At 39.7% G+C, this 20,234-nt stretch overlaps 1 protein-coding gene across 2 annotated transcripts in view; it reads left to right on the top strand.

The window, feature by feature from the left end:
• Positions 1-20,234, top strand: part of LOC149308927 (cohesin subunit SA-2) — a 69,841-nt gene that overhangs the window by 15,590 nt on the left and 34,017 nt on the right. For both annotated transcript variants that reach the window (XM_089536707.1, XM_089536706.1), the window contains exons 2-6: positions 15,137-15,289; positions 16,709-16,787; positions 17,551-17,712; positions 18,616-18,712; positions 19,826-19,902. In XM_089536707.1, coding sequence (XP_089392833.1) covers positions 15,246-15,289; positions 16,709-16,787; positions 17,551-17,712; positions 18,616-18,712; positions 19,826-19,902 — 459 coding nt within the window. In that variant the 5' untranslated portion in view covers positions 15,137-15,245. The remainder of the gene's footprint in view (positions 1-15,136; positions 15,290-16,708; positions 16,788-17,550; positions 17,713-18,615; positions 18,713-19,825; positions 19,903-20,234) is intronic.

Raw genomic sequence — 20,234 nt, 5'->3', positions numbered from 1 at the left:
CCCTCCGGGGGCGGAGCCGCATAATAATAACAATACTTGCAAGAAGCTACTAGGCAAGGCCACAAAACAGCAAAAAATGCATGCACACTGTCTCAACCCAGAAAAGAGCAAGCAAGTCCATGTGCGGGGATTTTGCAAAGAGAATACCAAGGGATAACAACAATAATAATAGCAATATTTGCAAGCATGGAAGTGACTAGGCAAGGTCACAAAACAGCAAAAAATGCATGCACACTGTCTCAAACCACAAAGGCACAGGTAGTATAACCCCCTCCCCCAATGAACAAACCTCTCACCTGGCGCTGTGGCTGTGGCTCTCCCTCCCTCCCTCCCTCCCTCTCTCTCTCTGCCTCCTCCTTCCCCCCCCCCCCCGCTCCTCCATTTATAGGAGGGAGGAGGGACGGAGGAGGGAGGAGGGCGGAGCCAGGCCTCAGCCTGGGAGGCTAATGCAAAAGAGGATTAATGTCTGCTAATTGGTGATCATTATCTGCTGGGAAAGCCCCTGAGTCTGAATGGTTTCCCATTTGCATTTGCTGAGACCTTATTTTTCTGTTCTTCATGACTGGTACAAATTTTGTTTACTTTAAGGGTTTCTTCTTTAAGGGTTGAAATTGTCCAGGTGTTTGTGGATTTCAATGGCTTCCCTGTGCATCCTGACATGGTAGTGGTTGGCATGGTCCAGAACTTCAGTGTTTTCAAACAGTATTTTATGCCCAGGATGGTTTGTGGCATGTTCTGCTACTGCTGATTTTTCTGGCTGGCCCAGTCTGCAGTGTCTCTCGTGTTCCTTGATTCTTGTTTGCACACTGCATTTGGTGGTCCCTATGTAGACTTTTCCACAGCTGCATGGTATGCGGTAAACTCCTGAGGCTGTGTGAGGGTCTCTCTGGTCCTTGGCTGAGCGAAGCATTTGCTGGATTTTCTTTGTTGGTTTGTAAACCATTTGAAGGTTGTGCTTCCTCACCACTTTGCCTATTCTGTCTGTGACTCCTTTGATGTATGGTAAAAATACCTTCCCTTTGGGTGGCTGCTTGTCTTCACTTCTCTGGGTTTTCCTGGGCCTGGCAGCCTTTCTGATACCTGAGCTGGAATAACCATTAGCCTGTGGAGCCCAGTCCAAGTGCTTTAGTTCATCTTCCAAGAAGTGAGGTTCGCAGATGCGTTTTGCTCAGTCTACCAGTCTTTTGATTGTGCTTTTTTTTTCCTGGGTGATGGTTGGAGTTCTTGTGCAGGTATCTTTCTGTATGTGTGGGTTTTCGGTATACTGTGTGACCCAAACATAGGTTCGGTTTACGGATGACAAGGACATCCAAAAATGGCAGTGTTCCTTCCTTTTCTTTTTCCATAGCGAATTGGATTTTGGGGTGGATGTTGTTCAGATGGTTGAGGAATACAGCCAGGTCTTCAGGGGCTTTCCCAGCAGATAATGATCACCAATTAGCAGATATTAATCCTCTTTTGCATTAGCCTCCCAGGCTGAGGCCAGCCATCAACACAGAACAATACACCTGCAAATCACTCCTGCATTCCCAGGCTTACACAGTATATATACACCCAATTTTTTTCCAGGCAAAGCATTCTCTGAAGATGCCAGCCACAGATGCTGGCGAAACGTCAAAAAGAAACTCTGCTAGAACATGGCCACATAGCCCGAAAAACGCACAAAAAACTATGGATGCCAGCCATGAGAACCTTCGAGTTTACAAAACTCAGTGTTGCAGTCTACTGCCAAAACATCAGTTTTGGTGAGCAGTATAAAAGTGCCCACTTCCAACAGAGTATCTTATTGTGGTTTGGCTGCGACTTGACACAGAGTACCCTGAGGGTCTCTGTTGTAAACCCAATTTGAGTGTCCCCATGAGATTCACATCACATTCAGGGACATCCAAATGAGAACAGGTGTTCTGGAGAGTGACAAAGGCAACTGCTTAGGATCTCCTTTATCAGGTTAACTATGGGTGTCACCTGTCAGCTTATGGCAACCTCATACATTTTGTAGGGTTTTCTTAGGCAAGGAATACTCAGAGGTGGTTTTGCCAGTTCTTTCCTCTGAAATATAAGAGATTATGGCAGGAGGCTTGGAAAGTGGAGTAGAAGCAGGATAGTAGCATCTATGGCAGAACCCTGTCAGCTGGTATGTAGTCTACTTGTGCCTGTGGTGCACCTTTTCATTGTCGGATAAAGAGAGTCAGTAGCTGCCAATCGCACTGCTGTAGTATGAGCCCTTCCATGTCATACATTTACAGCTACAGTTCCAGGATTGGGCGGGCAGTGGTCTCAGTCTCTTCCACTCTCCCTCTCCACTAGTCCTGAGCAGTCTAAGAAAGAGTGCAGGACTCTCTATGGCAGCAACAGCCTCAGTCTCGTGATTGAAGACATGTGTGAGAAACACTGCTCTCAAACTGGTATGTATCAGGTACCTTTCGTTAACACAGTCGTGGTGAGAACAAGGCTCATGCGATAATCTTCACAGTTTAGTATTCATTGGTGGTTTCCAATGCAAGTACTAGCCAGGGCTGATCCTGCTTAGCTTCCAAGATTATATGGCATCTAGTGCCTTTAGAGCAGTGGTTCCCAAACTGTGCCCTTTAATAGATTTTGGACTTCAGCTCCCAGAAGTCCCAGCCATGTTGGCAAATTGTCCGGGATTCTGGGAGCTGAAATCTAAAATCCTTTAAAGAGGGGAGCGCTGCTTTAGAGTATTGAAGTTCTTATATAGGCTTAGAAGGCCATCTCACACATCTTTCATTTCATAAAAGCTTCATTTCCTAAGTGTCTTCATAAATGACATTCAGGATGAATGTCTTCCAGGACTTCCTAAATTCAAGACCCACTGCATGTTTGATTCTGAGTGATATTAATGAATCAGATTATGAATCCTCCTAGTCTGCAATCCAGGAATATGGGCACTTTCTCACAAGTAGTGCTACTTGAGGTCTGGAGTAAAAAGCTCCCTCCTTAGAAATGTACTTCCAAGATCTATCTTGACCAGTGACGGTTAATGTTATTCTGTTGACCCTCTATCCACAGATTTTGCATTCACAGCTTGAACATTCACATTTTTTTAAAAAAAAAAACCCTCAAAGCTTTATGTTGCCATTTTATATAGAGGACATTTTACATATCATTATATATAACGGGACCTGAGCATCCATGGATTTTGGTATCCACAAAGGATCCTGGATACCAAAGGCCCACTATTTTGTATTCCTGTGTACTTTATTTCCCCTTTTCACTGTTTGTTGCTGTCCCTACATTGTGAAAGATGATGTTGCTCTTTACTTGCATTTACCTCTCAATTCCACTTCTGTTCATCATCATCATCACCACCACCATCATGTTCAGCCCTCCTTATTCACGGATTCTCTGTCCACAGCTATAACCATTAATGATTAAAAACATTAAAAAGGAAAAAAAGCAAATCTATTTTTACTATTTGATATAAGGGGCATCATTTTACTATCCCATTGTATATAATGGGACCAGAGAATCCATGGGTTTTGTATCCACAAGGCTCCTGGAACCAAGCCCCAGAGGTTACCAAGGGTCCATTGTACATGTAGAAAGCTGATCTGTGATAATGCTGTCAGAACATCAGACAGTTTGGATTATGCACACTGAGCCCACCAAGATTTCTTAACTTAACTGTTGCTATTTTTTCATTATTTTGAAAGTCACGTACATGTATTTTTCTGGTGGTTGTCCTACATTAGACTTCATTTGAGTGGCAGTATAAGATTTGTCTATCCAGTTGTGGCTATTATTTAAGCTAGTTAAGGTTTAGAAATGTCAAGCAGGACCTGCCTCTGGCATCTGAAAATCCATACTTGTTGCTCTCAGGTTTTTCTTAAATATGCATATCCTGACAGCAGAGATGGCTCAGCTTGAAGGAAAAGATTCAACTGTGACTTGTTATTGTCATGATTTCTATAGTCAGTTTGTTGCAACCAATTTACACAGCTTCCCCTCCCCCTACTTTTAGCTAATGGGCAGCAAGCAAATTTATGATCTTTGCTGCTGAAAAAATGTGAGTTCGAACAGATGGCTTCCTGCTGCATTAGAATTTCAGGCGTTAGGAGGCAAAGATGCACATGCTGAACCAACTGAGGAGAGTGCATGGAGTAGCTAGGGCTGGGTGTGCAAATCACTTTCAAAATAGCTAAAATTTTACAGATAAAGAATTTAGAAGATGTGCAGGGTTATACTATGAAATACCCCGTTTTCTTTCTCCACAGCTGCTGCATGAACTTTTATACTTGATAGGTTAGAGAGGGAAATATCTGTGTACAGTTCCTCTATAAATCTAGAGCTACAGTTATGGATGCTTGTTACTGTCTCAGTGACTCAGCTGGGTTGGGTTGATTGTGTTTTGGGGGCAGAAAGTTTTTGGAAGTAAGAGACCATGAGAACATGCAAATGATAAACCAAACTGTTAACCAGTTTTGGTAACTTTATCCAAAAGTAGTTTGGTTACTTCCTAGAAATAATATTTGGGGAGTTGGATTCCAAATTAAGTCTCTTGAAATGTCTTATATCATGATGAACTTTGTAGAAGTAAACTACAAGAAACTTGGGAGAAATTCATAAACCATCTATATTTTGTTTTAAATTATACTCAGTAATAAGTTATTATATAATAATTAACTAGTGTTCAGCTAATAGACAGAGTAATGCTTAATTATGTGCCTTTCAAGTTTACATTTGCTTGTTCATGATCATACATATCCCTTCCCTCTGTTTTTTATCACCATAGCAATCATGTAAAGTAGAGGTTAGCATTAGAGAATGTGAATGGACCAAAATCACTTAGTCACCTCAGCAGCTCAGAGGAATTCAGAGGGCAAAGACTAAGGGAAATATTTCTAGAGAGGCTGAAAGGAGAATCTAGAAAGAGGGAATGTGTTATCAGTCACCCTTGAGCCATAATGGGATGGAAGGAGAAACTGACCTGAAAACCTTGTTCATCTTTAGGCAGGATGAATGGACGTTAGTACTGGATTACTTTTACTAGCCTCTTTTTTCTGATACTGTGCTGGGTTTTGGAGGTACTCCAGCATCTTTAAATTGTGAGGGTATCTGCTGCACTTCGGTACCAGGAACTTCTGTGGATATCAAAACCTATGGATGCTCAAGTCCCATCATGTACAGTGGGGTAGTCAAATGGTGTCCCTTATATACAATGGCAAAATCAAGGTTTGGTTTTTGGAATTTATGTTTTGTTGGAATATTTTCAAAATGTAGATGGTTGAACCTCTGAATAAAAAAAATGTGTGGATATGGACGTCTGACTGTATTTATTATTTAGACTCTGCATATTGTTTGTGGCCTTCAGTACTGTGGCGAGGGCTTCCAACGTCTTCAAAATGAAATACAGATTTTTCAATCACACTTTTATATTAATAGCTTACATTAAACATTACATTACATTTAAGTTTTAATTTTGTAGGAGCAGAAGTTGATACACTATAGCCTTTGCTAACATCATTATCATCATCAAAATACTTTGTTGTTCAGGGGAGGGAGCAGCTAACAGCATTCTAGGTACTATAGTATACTTTGCAGCTTTTGGGACCTAAAAATTAGAAAACAGCTACCATAACTGGGGGGAAAGGCAAACCACAACAGTGTCATTAACCTAAGAGGTTTTCCCCCTTTAAATTAATATGTGGAATTGCCTGTGAAGGAAAATAACCAGTTCTTTACCAAAATTAGTGATGTTATGAGAAAATGGTCAGCATAACATTGATTTTAAAAAGATCAGCAGTGAGTAATCAGGAAATTAACAGGCAAATCATCCTAAATTCCGCCTTAGGGAATTATAGTAGTAGCAGTAGAGAGAAGAACAAGTGCTACTGTGGAAGAGTCAGTGTGGCTTTAGAAGAGGGAAACTTGACTTATCAGCCTTTTTATATTTCCCTTGAGGGGACAAAAAAATGAAAATTCACTGTGGAAGACACTCGGTGTGTGAATTTTCAGACTTCAGTGGATAAATGGAGTCTCCTTCGCAGCTGGTATGCTTCTAACTGTAAGGTGCCAGGAACACAGGCTGTCTAGAACCACTGTGCTTTGTGTAGTTTCAGTTTTTTGGAAACATTTGATTGACCACTGCTGGAAGCAGAATGGTGGATTGATGGATTACATAGTGTTTATAGCAGTGTGGTTCTTAACAATCAGAATAGTCTGTTAAGAGCTTCCGCACCTCCCTAACCCTAATACGCTCTGCGCGTAAAAAATGACCCAGACGGCTGCCGCCATGAGGACGTCACGGCCGCGCCGCCTCTATATGGGGTGGCGCGGATGTGACGTCCTCGCTCCGTGCCAGGGTGCCTAGTGCGCCCTTTGCGCGGACCAGGAAGGAGCTCCATTTCGGAGCTCCTTCCTGGCTTGTGGCGCTGCTTTGCGTCGCTGGGCACAGCCTTCAGACAGCTGCGCCCAGCGAAGCAAGGGAGAAAGGGTCCAAGCAGCCCCTTTCTCCTTCTCCCCGCCGCCGTGGGGTGTCCTTGGGGCTTGAAGCCCCAAGGACACCCTTTTTCAGGCTGCGGGGAAGCGGCGTTTTGCCGCTTCCCCGCAGCCTGAAAAGCGGCGGATCGGGGCCTCAGCGGCTGCCGTTCTGGCCACTGAGGCCCCAATACACCGGGGAAAGTGGCGGGTAAAGCCCGCCCCAAATGGGCGGTCTGTAACCTGCGAAACTTTTCCTAAGAATGGTATTTGCCAATTTGTTAAATTTCAAATTCCTTTAAAGCACCATTAGTGTTAAGAGACTGGATGTAAGACAACCATTTGTAAAAGACTACAATCTGTTTGCTTTGTTAAACTTGAGCGAACAGTTAGTTGTTGGCCACAAGCTGATGAATCTTCAAAAGAGAAAACCTTTGATCTATAAATTTGATTTATAAATATTCATAAACAAATAATAACGCAGTCGTTGAATTCTGGCTGCAGAGGAGGGCTACTAACCTGGTCCCTGGCAGGTATTTTGAACTACAGTCCTCATCCCTGACCATTGGCCCTGCTCTGTGGCTTCAAGTAGTTTCTGACTTATAGTGACCAAAACGTGAAGCTATCACTAGGCTTTCTTGGCAAGATTTCAGAGTGGGTTTGCCATTGCCTTCCTCTGAGGCTAAGAGAATATGAGTTGGACATCTTTCAGAAATTACACTTCCCAGGTTACAGTGCTGTCCCGTAGCTCCTATGGAAAGCATTGGGCCTATAGATGGGGTTCATCCAAACTGGCCTCTCTCATGAAGCCCTCTCCCTAATCCCCAGATAATAGATGTTCTATCTTCTTTCCCTTCTCAACACAATCCAGTTTGATTTTTAAAAGAGCCCCCATTCATTGTTGCTGTATTGGGAAATGGAAAGGCGCTAAGCTATCTTCCCATTGTTGATGATCATTCAGATGTTTGTCTCTCTCTTGCTACTAACAGGCTTTTAAAAAGCCTGAATAGAATGCTGGTTTCTCTTCAAAAATTGGGGAAGAGTGAACATATGTATGCTTCTCCCACTTTGGCATGTGGCCCTGCCAGCTGCTGGCTCGCAACACCCATTGTGCTTGCCTTTTAGGTTGAAGAAGATTTCCCATGCCTATCCTATGGATTTCCCATCCCATGCATTGCAAAGAAAGCAGTGTTCTTTGGTTATGAAGGGAATCCATGAATCTTGGTTGATGGGGAAATGTAATCGTCAGAGGTGATGATAAAAACCTAAAGCAGAACCATACATGATGCATAGAAATGTTGCTGTGCAAGGCAGTGGTGTTGGAATTAGTAGGAGGGACATAGAAAGAAGTAATAGTGCAATTAATATAGTGTACAATTTCAAGTTCATGTATGGAACATCTGCACAGACTGTACACACATTACCTGAATACATACACATTTGAAAGAGTAAATAACCTTGCTGACACGTGTGGAAGTCTGGATTCATCCATTGTGCTCATTTTAATTGTGTCCCAGCGTAGATTGGTTAGGATTGTAAGCAGTAAGAAAAAATATGTATATTTTTGTGATCTTTGGTATATTTGCTGTGTAAACCCCGTTGCTTCCATCATATACAAACTGTGAAGCCATTGTCCATTATTTGTATTTTCAAATTCTATAAAAGTATACAAAGGCAGGCATGTTTTATGTAGGGAAAGCATGCAGTGGACTAAATCTTATTGTTACTTTTGCATAGACCCACAAAATTAATTGGATTTACCCATGTGTTCACTCACCATTCAACAATTCATTTAATGGGTCTTACTCTAATTGAGACCAAAGAGATTCCAACCTTAAATCTTAGAATTGCTTGCTTTAGCTCTCAAAATATAGCTCATATTTAGCTATATTTTTAGCCCAGGTATATCAGGTGCTGTGGACTATATTTCAGAGGAAGGAACTGGCAAAACCATATCTGAGTATTCCTTGCCTAAGAAAACCCTATGAAATCCATGGGGTCATTGTAAGTCGATAAGCGACTTGAAGGCACTTGCTCACACACAAACCTCAGTGAAGAAAATAGATGTGTTTCATATTATTATTTCTTTAACAGAAACTTTGGTGCCAGAAGAAGAAATAACATGTAAAGAATAGGGATAAATTCCTGCACCACATAAAAAAGAGCAGTTGTACACATTTAAATAAACATTTATCCTCAAAACTGTCAGTATGCACAGGTAAACCTTACATGAGTGAACAGAAATATTTGAAAATTTCAACCAAAATACATCCAGGAATCCCCCTCCCCCCCAGCTTTGTTCATGAGTCTCTACTTTTCTTATTTCCATTTTGGCAGCAGATACATGCTTTTTAACATGCTGGAGGGAGCTGATAGTGCAGGTTTATCCACTCTCCCCCTTTCTCTGTGTTTTGCTGTTCACACCTGCTCAGCAAAGAATTTTGGTGGTAGCTGCTGTTTATTATGCCTGTTGTAGGCAGGAACACACAGCTATAGTAGGCTCAACACATGCTGCTAAAAAAGTAAAAGCTTCCCAGTATACACAGACCTTGGTTGTCACTTCTATAGCTAACTAAGAGTGCAAAATCAGCCTCAAACGCTAGCTTGGTAGGGGCGTGACAGAACGGTAGTCATTGTGGTGTAGTTGTTTCAGCATTGGACTACATACGACTCTGAAGACTACCGTTTCAATCCTGCCGTAGCCATGTAAACCCACTGGATGGTCTTAGACAAGTCACAGTCTCTCAGCTTCAGAGGATGGCAATGCCAAACTACTTAATCTGTCATATTGTGTGCCTTCAAGTCATTTCTGACTTATGACAATCCTAAATTAAATTTATCACAGGGTTTTCTTGGCAGAATTTGTTCAGAGGGGATTTGCCTGTGTCGTCATCTGAGACTGAGAGAGTGTGACTTGCCTAAGGACAGCCAGTGGGTTTCCATGGCTGAGTGAGGACTCGGATTCTGGTCTCCCAGTGTCCTAGTCCAACACTCAAAGCACTACACCACACTGGCTCTCCAACTTGTGATGACTCCTAGCTAAACGTATAACATTATGTGTGAAGTGATATAAAGGTTGTCATTTGTCCTAGATAACTGGTCCACATTGCTCCTTGATCATATGATATAGGGACTAACTCACTATAATGACTTACGTTTACAACTGATTAGTTTTCACAGTAATGAGTTTGTCAGTAACAATCATTGCTATGTTTCACTTCTTTTCAGTGGATCAAGAATAGGCTTCCTATATTTCACTCATTACTAGATATGTATGATGACAGTCTGAATAACTGTGTGAGGAGAATCATAGCTTTCAAAAGTGTCGTGAGGGTCATCTAGGCATTTCCCTTCATAATTTCCAAAGGTGTAATATCTGAAATGACCACTTGTTTGAAGCCAGAGAACATTTCTCTGCATTGTCCAACAACACAGTATTAACAATAACGGCAACTTGTTACCAACCAGTAACTAACACTAACCAATAAGCAATTCCTTTCTGGACTGCACTAGCAGTAATAAATAATGATATGTTGGGTGATCAGAGTTATGAACAAAGTGACTGGTGCCTTAAAAAGTACCAGTCTGAGCTATGGATGTATGTGTGAGAGGGAGACCAATCATGTGCTATCAACAGAAAATTTGGAGAGAAACTGCTGTGCTTTCTTTAAAATATTTTATTGCCTTTGTTGATAAATATGTATTTTGGGGAATTACTAATTTAGTGGCTCTTCTTTGTTACCTTGCTCCTCTCAATGATAATGATTTTGTTGTGTTCAGTAGATGTTACATTTTGGTGGATGTCAGTATATTTAACTCTGAACTTTCTCTCTGAAGATGGGTAAGTAAGGGGCTGTACAGATGAGTGGCATGCAGTCACCCCTTTACTGGCTGTATCGGGGCCGCGGCAGCCTCACCTTGCGGCCCTGATCCGGTCTCTGGAGAGCGCAAAAAAGGAGCTGCAAAAAGTGTATACATCAGGTGGATGCAGCACCGGAGGGATGTCATGATGGCACATGCTTTGTAGACTGGCATGTGCTAAAATGGTGCCCTAGGGGTGGGGTTTGGGAGTCCAGCGTGCAGATGCTGCACCTTAACTCCACCCACAGGCTGGCACAAAGTGCCGGTCTGTATAGGCTCTAAGTTTCTTTCAGAAACGTAACAATATACTACAATCATATTGTGTGTATGGGTTGAAATGCTTCTGTAACAATCTAATCTTGTTGTCTGATGTGTCTACAATACAACTCTGATTTTTCTTGGCAAGATTTAGTGAAAGGAAGTTTGCCATTGTCTTCCTCTAAGGCTGAGAGAGACCCTCCCAAGGTCACCCAGAGGGCCCTCTATGGCTGAGGGTTTTGGTTTGTTTGTTTGTTTGTGTGGGGTTTTTTTGTTTGTTTTTTTGTAGCCTGGTATCCCAGAATCTTAATCCAGCACTTCTATCACTGTACTGGCTCTACTTTCCCAGTCTGCTTTCCCTCAGAGTTAACTAATAGAGCACACCAAAGAATTTTGGGGGAAAAATCAGTTGTTGCTTTATAGGTTATAGCAATGTCTTTGTGGCTTCCAGTTGGCAAAGGAGTCAGGAGGGATTAGATTAAGAGAGGAAGGAGATGTAAAAATTAGAGGAATAAATGTCAACAATTTAAGATATGCAGATGACACCATACTACTAAGAGAATATAGCAAAGACTAGGAACATTTACTGAAGAAAATCAAGAAAGAAAGTGTGAAGACCAGGTTTACAGTTGAACATTAAGAAAACAAAAATAATGACCATAGATGATTTACATAACTTTAAAGTAGATGATGGGGACATTGAAATAGTTCAGGATTTTCCATGGCTTGGTTCAGTCACTAATCAGAATGGAGACGCCATTCCAGAAATCAGAGGAAGACGAGAACTTGGAAGGGCAACTATGAAGGATTAGACAAGATCCTGAAGTATAAAGATATATCATTGAATACTGAAGTTAGGATTACCTGTGTTACCATATTTCCAGTTTCTAAGTATGGTTGTGAAGGTTGGACAATGAAGAAAGCTGACTCCTTTGAAATGTGATGTTAGGAAAGAATTCTACAGGTACAGTGGGCTGCTAAAAAGACAGATGAATAGGTCCTAGAGGAAATGAAGCTGAACTCTCCCGAGAATCCACATTGACTAAACTGAAACTGTTGTACTTGGGACATACCGTGAAAAGACACAATTCACTAGAAAAGATAATGATACTTGATAAGGTAGAAGGCAGTAGGAAAAGAGGAAGACCACATTTTAGATGGATAGACTCAGAGAAGCCAAGACCCTGAGTGCAAGATCTGAGCAGGGCTGTTGAGGATAGGGTGACTTGTAGGTCTCAAATTCATGGGGTCTCCATAAGTGAAAGGAGTGAACTTGATAGCAGTTAACAACAATACTAATGGCTGAGCTTCATTATTAAACAAATTGCGGTTATCCCATTTTGTGAAAGCACTAGTAGTTCCCCTCCTCTGTTCTCTAACACTCACTTATTGTACTGGGCATGAATGTACTAAGCCCAGCCTAATTAAAACGCTACATTTCCACTTTTCAGTAATTTGTCTTTAGGATTTCCGAATTCAGATACTGTTTTCTGTTTGCAATTATATTTAAACTTCCTGTCAAGAAATAGCTATGTCTTAGTGACCTGTCTTCTTTAGCTTTGGGCTAGAGCTCCACCAAGTGATCTTTCAGCATGATACATTTTCTTTTTAAAAAAACTAAGCTGATTATGTTTTAGCATCACTTAGTGGCAATCTGAATTTTAGCTGCTTCTCCCTGCCAGGAGAAGCAATGGTTTGCAATGGTCTTTGGACCGAGCAATAAATTTCTATAGATTTCCCTGCCAGGATTTCCCCTCTGGTTTACAATTTTTACAGTGTGGTTTTTTTACAGTCATTTTCAGCACTGTATGGTTTCATGATTTAGTTTGAAACTTAGGCAAGCCTCAAACTTTTGTTTGTGATCTTTAGTTTGGGAGTTTGTTTAGGAGTTGCAGCCTCATGCATGGTGCTTGAGGGTTTATTCTGTTTTAAAGACAATATGGTGATTAACCAATAACCATCATGGTATTGTTCTACACAGATGTTGGCGATTAAAATCATAGTCTTGTCAGCACTGTTAATTTACGCTTTTTCAATTTGCTTTATGTGTTCAGTCATTGGAGAATATTTTTTGTTTGTTTTAAACTGAATAGTTTATCCCTAGATGTTAACTGTTGAATCAGTGAGAATGTAGTTATTAATGTATAACTTGACAATAGATTCACACATATGTACTTGAAGTGACTAGTTAAATGTCTGAAGTATTTTTTGGTAGCAGCGTGTGTGTCTTTTTCCTTAGGCTTCTTTTCTGTACTATAGAAAGCAATCTGCTTATTACATATAGAAAGTTGCATTATTTTCCCTAGCTCTTTATAGTAAAATTGTAAGAATAAGTAGTCAGTACAAAACATTACAACTTAAAATGAAAAACATAGGATAACTGAGCAAAAAGACAGTGGGAGAATTCAGAAAAGGGAATCTGATTAACGTAAGTAGTTGACAATTATGTATTGTTATATCTCAGATGATCTCTACAAACTCTGCAGGTTGTGGACATAGGGGTAGCTGCATGAATAGCAGGAAGAACAAAATTCCTAAATGTTTTAAAAGATAACATTGTAATCCTGGAAAAAAATTGAAATCTTTGGAAAAATTTGGAAAATGTGATTTTAGCTTCTTTTACAGATTGAAAGTCACTGTAGGAAAACAAAGTACCGTATTTTCCAGCGTATAAGACAACTGGGCGTATAAGATGACCCCCAACTTTTCCAGTTAAAATATAGAGTTTGGGATGTACTCACCGTATAAGACTACCCCTCTTCCAACGCACACCAAATACAAATTAAAAAACGTCAGATTTGATTTCAATATGATAATTTAAATTCAAATGCTTATGACATGCAGGTCCTTAGCAGGAAACCTTGTTGTATACAAAGCCTGCTTGGATTGGTCAGCTCTCCCTGCCTGCCCAGTGCTCCCTGTCTCCAAGACTATCAGAGCGGTAGCTGCTTTCATACGATCACTGCTTATGGCGGGGATGTGGCCATGGCCGTTTTTGAGCTCCCCTCACCATATGCGGCGACCGCAGATTCTCCAGTCCAGCTCAGAAGTTTCAGCACCTGCCCTATAATACGACACCCGGCCTATAAGATGACCCCCGACTTTTGAGAAGATTTTCCTGGGTTAAAAGGTATACACCACAAAATACAGTGCTGTACATTATGTATAACTTGATGTGGCATAAAAGTATCATGTTTGATTTAAAGACAAGCATGCCAGTTATGGTGAACATACAGAGTCAAGGGGAGTTAAAATTCAAAATGAGAAAAGTACAAACTGCACAAACTTAGCAAAACAAACATGATTTGTCAATAAAGAAAAGAGATGAGTTGAATAAAGTTAGCATGCTACTAAAAGCTTTAAAACAGAATAAAGCACATACATAATGTCTCTGAACTGTTTTATTTTCTGATAGGTTGCAAGTACTAGGTCAAATAGGTAAAATTGAAAATGGGTAAAACAGGGACAGCTATGCACCTAATATACCCAAATAATTCAGATGTGAAATTGTTGACTTTTAAGAAAAAATAGACAACTTGCTATTAAAATTGCAGGTAGGCTATTTGACAGGTAGACTCTTAAAAGTGGTGCTGAGGCGACTTCTGCACAGCCCCATAACCTTTGGCTTGCATGATCATACATGTGCTATCTTGTCCCTACTACTGCTTAATGTCTACAGTGTCTACACAAAATCCTCAAAGAAGGTTATTAAGAAATAGGGAGTTGGATATCATTAGTATGCAAGTTATCTCTTTTTCTTCTAGTGCTAAGAAAATAGTAGAGTTCTGGGGCTGATGCCTGACATAATGACAACACTTTGGAGATTGAAGACAGATTTGTGGGCTTTTGTCAGTACAATCTAACTTAATAATAATAATAATAATACGTTTTATTTATAAACCGCTATTCCAATTAGATCATAGCGGTGTACAAAAAACCTTGGCTTTGATAGATAAGAATTACCCTCCTCCTCTTAAAGGATCAGGTCCTCAGTTTTGTAGTGTTCCTGGACTCTCCATATGCAGGAGGTCAGAACTGCCTTTGCCCAAATCTGGCTTGCATACTAGTTGCTATCTTTTCTGCATAATGTTAATCTACCTACTGTTCTTCTATTCTGATCATATCCAGATGGGATTACTATGGTGTGCTCTTTGTGGGTCTGCCTTTGAAGAGTGTTTGGGAAAATATAACAGCCGTAGTAACTCTTGATGTTTGCTTCTCAAAACATTATATCAGTTTTTTAATTAGCACTGGCTTTTGATTGACAAGCAGTTCAGCACAATTGAAAATTCTGTTTATCTACTATAAAGACCTTGTCAGCTTACATATATCAGTTGTTGTTGGGAAGGTTGTAATTTCTGTTCCCATCTATTATAGATTCCCAGAATCATCTTGTTCATTAGTGTTGAAAACAGGTTTCTAGATAAAATGGACCTTTAGTTTAATCTTGAAGGGCTGTTTCAAAGAGTGGGAGAATTTTGGCTATTTATTTAAAGAAGCTGCAACAAATACTTTGTCAGAGCAATCCAAACAACAAGACACTGTGTATGTAGAGTTCACCATTGTTTTGTTTCAACAGGTATAGGGCTACTACATTAAGAGGAGAAAGTGAAAAGTAAGCAACACTTATCGTCTACACCTACTTTTTGAATGTATTTCTAATCTGTGCCCCAGAAGATGATAAAGAAATGATAGCAGCTCAAGAAGCAACAACCAATTTTGCTCTGCTTCAGTAAGTAACAAATACAAAATTATAAAACTATGAAACATATTTTTTATTTCTTTTTGGTAGTAGTAATAGTGGAAATAGTATTACATAACCACTTTAGTTTGTACAGTGTGCCCGTGTCATACGGACCAGAAGGAAGGGAGCCATGCACCGGAAGAAAACAATGGTGCATGCTCCCGTGGCATGCGCCCCGCGCGCCACTGATGCTGTGCATCTGCGTTTTTTTCCTTACGGGGGGGGGGTGTCCAGAACGGATCCCCTCCGTAAGGGAAGGGATGACTGTAGTTTAAATTAATTCAGAAAGCAAGGCATAGTTTCTTCATCAAAGGATGTATGGTATTGTATTGGTTTTCCAGTTCCTGCAAATGATGTGGGTAGGGGGTTTACAATTGCTAAAAACCGAAATGGATTAATCTTCTACATCTTGGAAGGATAGTCATGCAACTCTATAGATGTTCTTGGACTGTAGCTTTCAGCAGGCATAGCCAGTGGTGAAAAATGCTGGTAGCTTCAGTCCAGCAATATTTGGGTAGTTACATGATTCCACTCTACATTGTGAATAGTGTGGAATAACTAACTATCCATCCTCTTATTCTTTGAAAAGAGATTTCAAATAGCATAGTATGCACATAGTTTCTATTTGAAGGATTTTGTTTCATTGGAGTTTATCAAACAGGAGAAATTTCTCTTAAATTCGAATGAAAAGAAAGTGGGGCCAGAACGCATTCACTTAAAGTAGCTAGTTTAGCACAATGCCCAAAAATAGCATGCCATTGCCCGAATTTGTGTGTGGCAGTCTATGATTGCGTTCGGACTGACTTCGCATTGCCCGAAATTGTGTGCAAGTGGGTTATCACGCAATAACGTTAAACCCCATGATTGCGTTCAGATTGCCATTGGATTATACTTCCAATTTCCCTTGTCTGATAAACTCCACTGTTACATAATTTTAAACATTGAGTTTGAAGAAATGTGCATATTCTCAAAAAGTTATTTCAGAAGTTGCTAGGCAGTGTGCTTTGGTATACATGTTCTGTGCTCTACATATCAATGAGCTAAATGCACATTTTTTTAAAAAAAAATCTTTCCTACTCTATATTTGTTTATTACTGCTGCCTCTCAAAATGAGAATTAGTCGTATAAAGTTTTGAATTGAATTGTGTGCATACGGACATTCTCATTTAGACACTCCTCTTCATGGTCTTGTGAAATATTAAACTTTGTTGTTGGAAAGGGGAGTAGGAAACTAGTTTTTTGATACTAGTCTTCTACCTCCATTTTTATATTTGTATAAATGTTTCAAGGACTTCATTTTGCTTCAGAGGGCACCGTTATACATCAAAGCAATAGTGTAGATATTTTTAGTAAAATAGTTTTGAAATTAGGAAATTCTGACCAAAATCCTAATTTGTATGCTTTCAGGGAGTCTGAAACACATTTTTCTTCAGATACTGATTTCGAAGATATTGAAGGAAAAAACCAGAAACCAGGAAAAGGAAAGGTATATGTTTTCTGTCATTCTAATAGCTTCATATGGAGGAACTGTTTGTGGCAGTGAAGTATTTTATATATTAATGAATTAAAATAATAATCTGTGTTATTATCTTTGTTTGCAATACTGCTGTGTGAATACATGGGTTCTGAAGATGTTTTGTGTAGTGCAACAGTGATTGGTGTGGGAGTGATGGTTCTTCGCAAGCTGAAGCTCTTTGCTTCTAAAGGAATGTGGTCCAGAGGGTCGCCAGAAACTTGGAGGTAGCTTTCTTTGGAAGGAACCCATGAAATAGAGAGTCAAACAGTCATTATACATACAGAATTCTTTCTGTCTTGACTTTTGTGGTTAAATTTTGTTTCAGTGAACATGAACTAACACATGTGCTAATAAACTCTGCATGTGCTTTTAAAGCTTTGCCATATGACAGTTCTTTTGGACTATACAATTACAGCAGTTTGTTTCCACTTTAACTGCCATGGCTGCATCCTTAGGATTTGCAGTTTGGAGAGGCAGAGACATCCAAAAAACTCATGAAACTACAAATTACAGGATTCCATCACGCAAAACCATGGCAGTTAAAATGGAATCAAAGTGCTGTAATTGGGTAGTATGAAAAGGCTGTAAAAGGAACTAGAAAAATCCAGTGAAAGCTGGTGAAAATACGTTGCCAAAATCTATTGGGCATTTACAGTGTATATCAAAACACTTCAATACAGCGTAATGTCTAATATTATGCTAATGCATATATTTGCTCTTTGTTCTTATATAGACTTGTAAGAAGGGGAAAAAGGGTATAGGAGAGAAGGGCAAAGTTGGAAACGGAGGAGGGAAGCCTAGTGGTCCAAATCGAATGAATGGGCATCATCAGCAGAATGGTGTGGAAAACATGATGCTCTTTGAAGTTGTTAAAATGGGCAAGAGTGCTATGCAGGTAAGTCTGCTTTTAGGGTTCTTAAAAATGGATGTTGAAAGATATTAAAACAGTTATTTAAAAAACACATCTATAAAACTGAAATGGCTGTCCACTTAAGTTATCTCCTTAAGGGTATTGTTGATGTTAAATAAAAGAAATCAAGAGGACCCTTCCCATCTGCAGAGGTTTGGAGTTTCCCCCAACACAGAGAGAGAGAGAGAGAGAGAGAGAGAGAGCGTGCAAAAAATGTGCACAGTCACTCCTCACGTTATTCAATGGTGGGAACATGCGTATATCCACATGTATGTGCCATGAATGAATAATAGCACAGAATATGGTGCTACAAAAAATTAATAAAAACATATTGGCTATATTTGGACAGAATGTCAAACTATAGTCAGAAAAGTTACTTTTTCAACCACAATCATTGCCATTCTGGCTTGGGAATTTCAATAATTGTATTCAAATAGAGGTCTGTGTTATAGTAAAAGAATAATCTGCATTAAGTATTGTGTGTGCCCCCTTCCAATTTTGGTAGGTAATTCTAACGTTGCACTCTTTTTGGAATCTCTGAATCCTAAACTGTGATTAATTTTAATTGATTCGTGAACTATGTCTTAAAACTTAAAAGATGTCATCTGACTCCTCCCACTTCCTTTCTCTCTTTTTGCACAGAGTCGCCCCTCTGTTTTTGCAGGGGATCCGTTTTGGACCCCCTGTGAAAACAGAAACTCACATATATTCAAGCCCCATTGACTTGAATGGCTGCACATGTGCCATTTTAGCCATTGGAGCTCACCCCTCCATGAATAATCGGGACTGCAGACTTTAAGTCCGCAAAAATGGAGGTGTGTCTGTATAAGTAAGAATTTGAGAAGGGGCTGTTCTTGTTTTTAATTGTGGCTTTTATTTTTTTCCTAGTCTGTGGTGGACGACTGGATAGAATCCTACAAACATGATAGGGATATAGCACTTCTTGATCTCATCAACTTTTTTATTCAGTGTTCAGGTTGCAAAGGTAAGGTGTGCGTTTTGGAACTTCTGTTTTTTGCGGGGAGGGGATCCTGTGGGTCTTCATGTGGTGATGACTTCTAGTTTCAGTTAGACCTGGGCAACTTGGCCAGTATTTTTTTTTGGGGGGGGGGGGGGATAATAGTTTTTATCAGCATTTTGCTGCAAGGCCTTGGATTTTTCCTCCTCTGTTCTAGATGCACTGTTTTAAAAAGCTTTTTGTTCACAAATAGCTTCTCTGTTCATACTCAGCTGAGGCTCTTCTTCTGCTTTTGCACTTCACCTTTTCTCTTTTGGTTTCTCAAGTTTTCTTTAAGTATAATTTCTGTCATATGATGCATGTTTGGCATTAGAAATGAGTAGCTGCTGGGTACAAGCTGCTCCCTTCCCTGCCAACTGAAAGGTCCAGCAGCAAATTCAAGGGAAAAATGAATCACATTGGGACTTGCTATCTATGAAAATCTTAAAGAATTGGGGTTGTGGTTTGGAAAAGTTTGGTGGCGAAAATTTCAAACAATGAAATAATTTTGTATCCTTGTACCCTCGTCTTTAGTTTATTATGCATTTCTCTGACATACTTTATTTTTGAAAATATATGCCAGTGTTTCGGGATTGTGCTATTGTGTGTGTGTGTGTGTGTGTGTGTGTGTGTTTAAAAAAACAGCTATGTTTTAAGTTGGTAAAAATAAAGAATAAATGGTAGCTGCCATCTGTATAAAAACTTGCTTTTTGATGTTGATGTAACATCATCATCCTTAGTGTGGTAGTAGTAAAAGAAGAACCAGTAGTTCAAACTTTGGGTGTATGCATTTGACTGAGTAGCCAATGAGGCAAATCTACTGTCTGTAGGATTATGATAGAATGCCCCTAAATCACATCCCCCCCCCCCCCAAATGTAAGAGAATCATGATAGTAGTCCTGCTCAGTTCAAGAACATTTGGTATATGTGCTTTAAGAGTCAGTAAAACAGATTTTATCTTCCTTTATATAATTATGTGTATTTTAATTATTTCATACACAAAGTCACACATCTAAGTTTTTTTTGTTTTGTTTTGTTTTTTGATACACGATGTGTCTGAGGAATTTTACATTATTAATGTCTAATATCTGTAACTTGTAGGGGTTGTAACAGCAGAGATGTTTCGGCATATGCAAAATTCTGAAATAATTCGAAAAATGACTGAAGAATTTGATGAGGTAAAATGCTCACATACTTTTAAAAACAATTTATTTGTGACTCACATCAGTGATTTAAGTGTATATGTTCATGATAACTTGTTTCAGATTTGGAAATCGTTGATGGAGGATAGCAATGCAAAGAGGGTACAGAGGGAGTTAGTAAGCATAAGCAGTGTAAATGAGTGTTAAATTGGGGACAAGTGGATATTGGGTGGAAAGAATCTCCCCTTTAAAGAGATTGTCATGTTTTGATGGAAACAGTAACAGGGGCAATTTGAAGAGCTCTCTTGTAATGAAGAGTTTGTTTGGATGCAGAATATAAATTTCTAATAAATGTTAAATAGCCATGA

Source organism: Sceloporus occidentalis, unplaced genomic scaffold, assembly GCF_023333645.1.
Source record: "Sceloporus occidentalis isolate IW3139 unplaced genomic scaffold, rSceOcc1.0.p SCAF_8, whole genome shotgun sequence".
NCBI lineage: Eukaryota > Metazoa > Chordata > Lepidosauria > Squamata > Phrynosomatidae > Sceloporus > Sceloporus occidentalis.
Note: the sequence above shows the minus strand (reverse complement) of the source record. Positions and strands in the feature narration are given on the sequence as shown.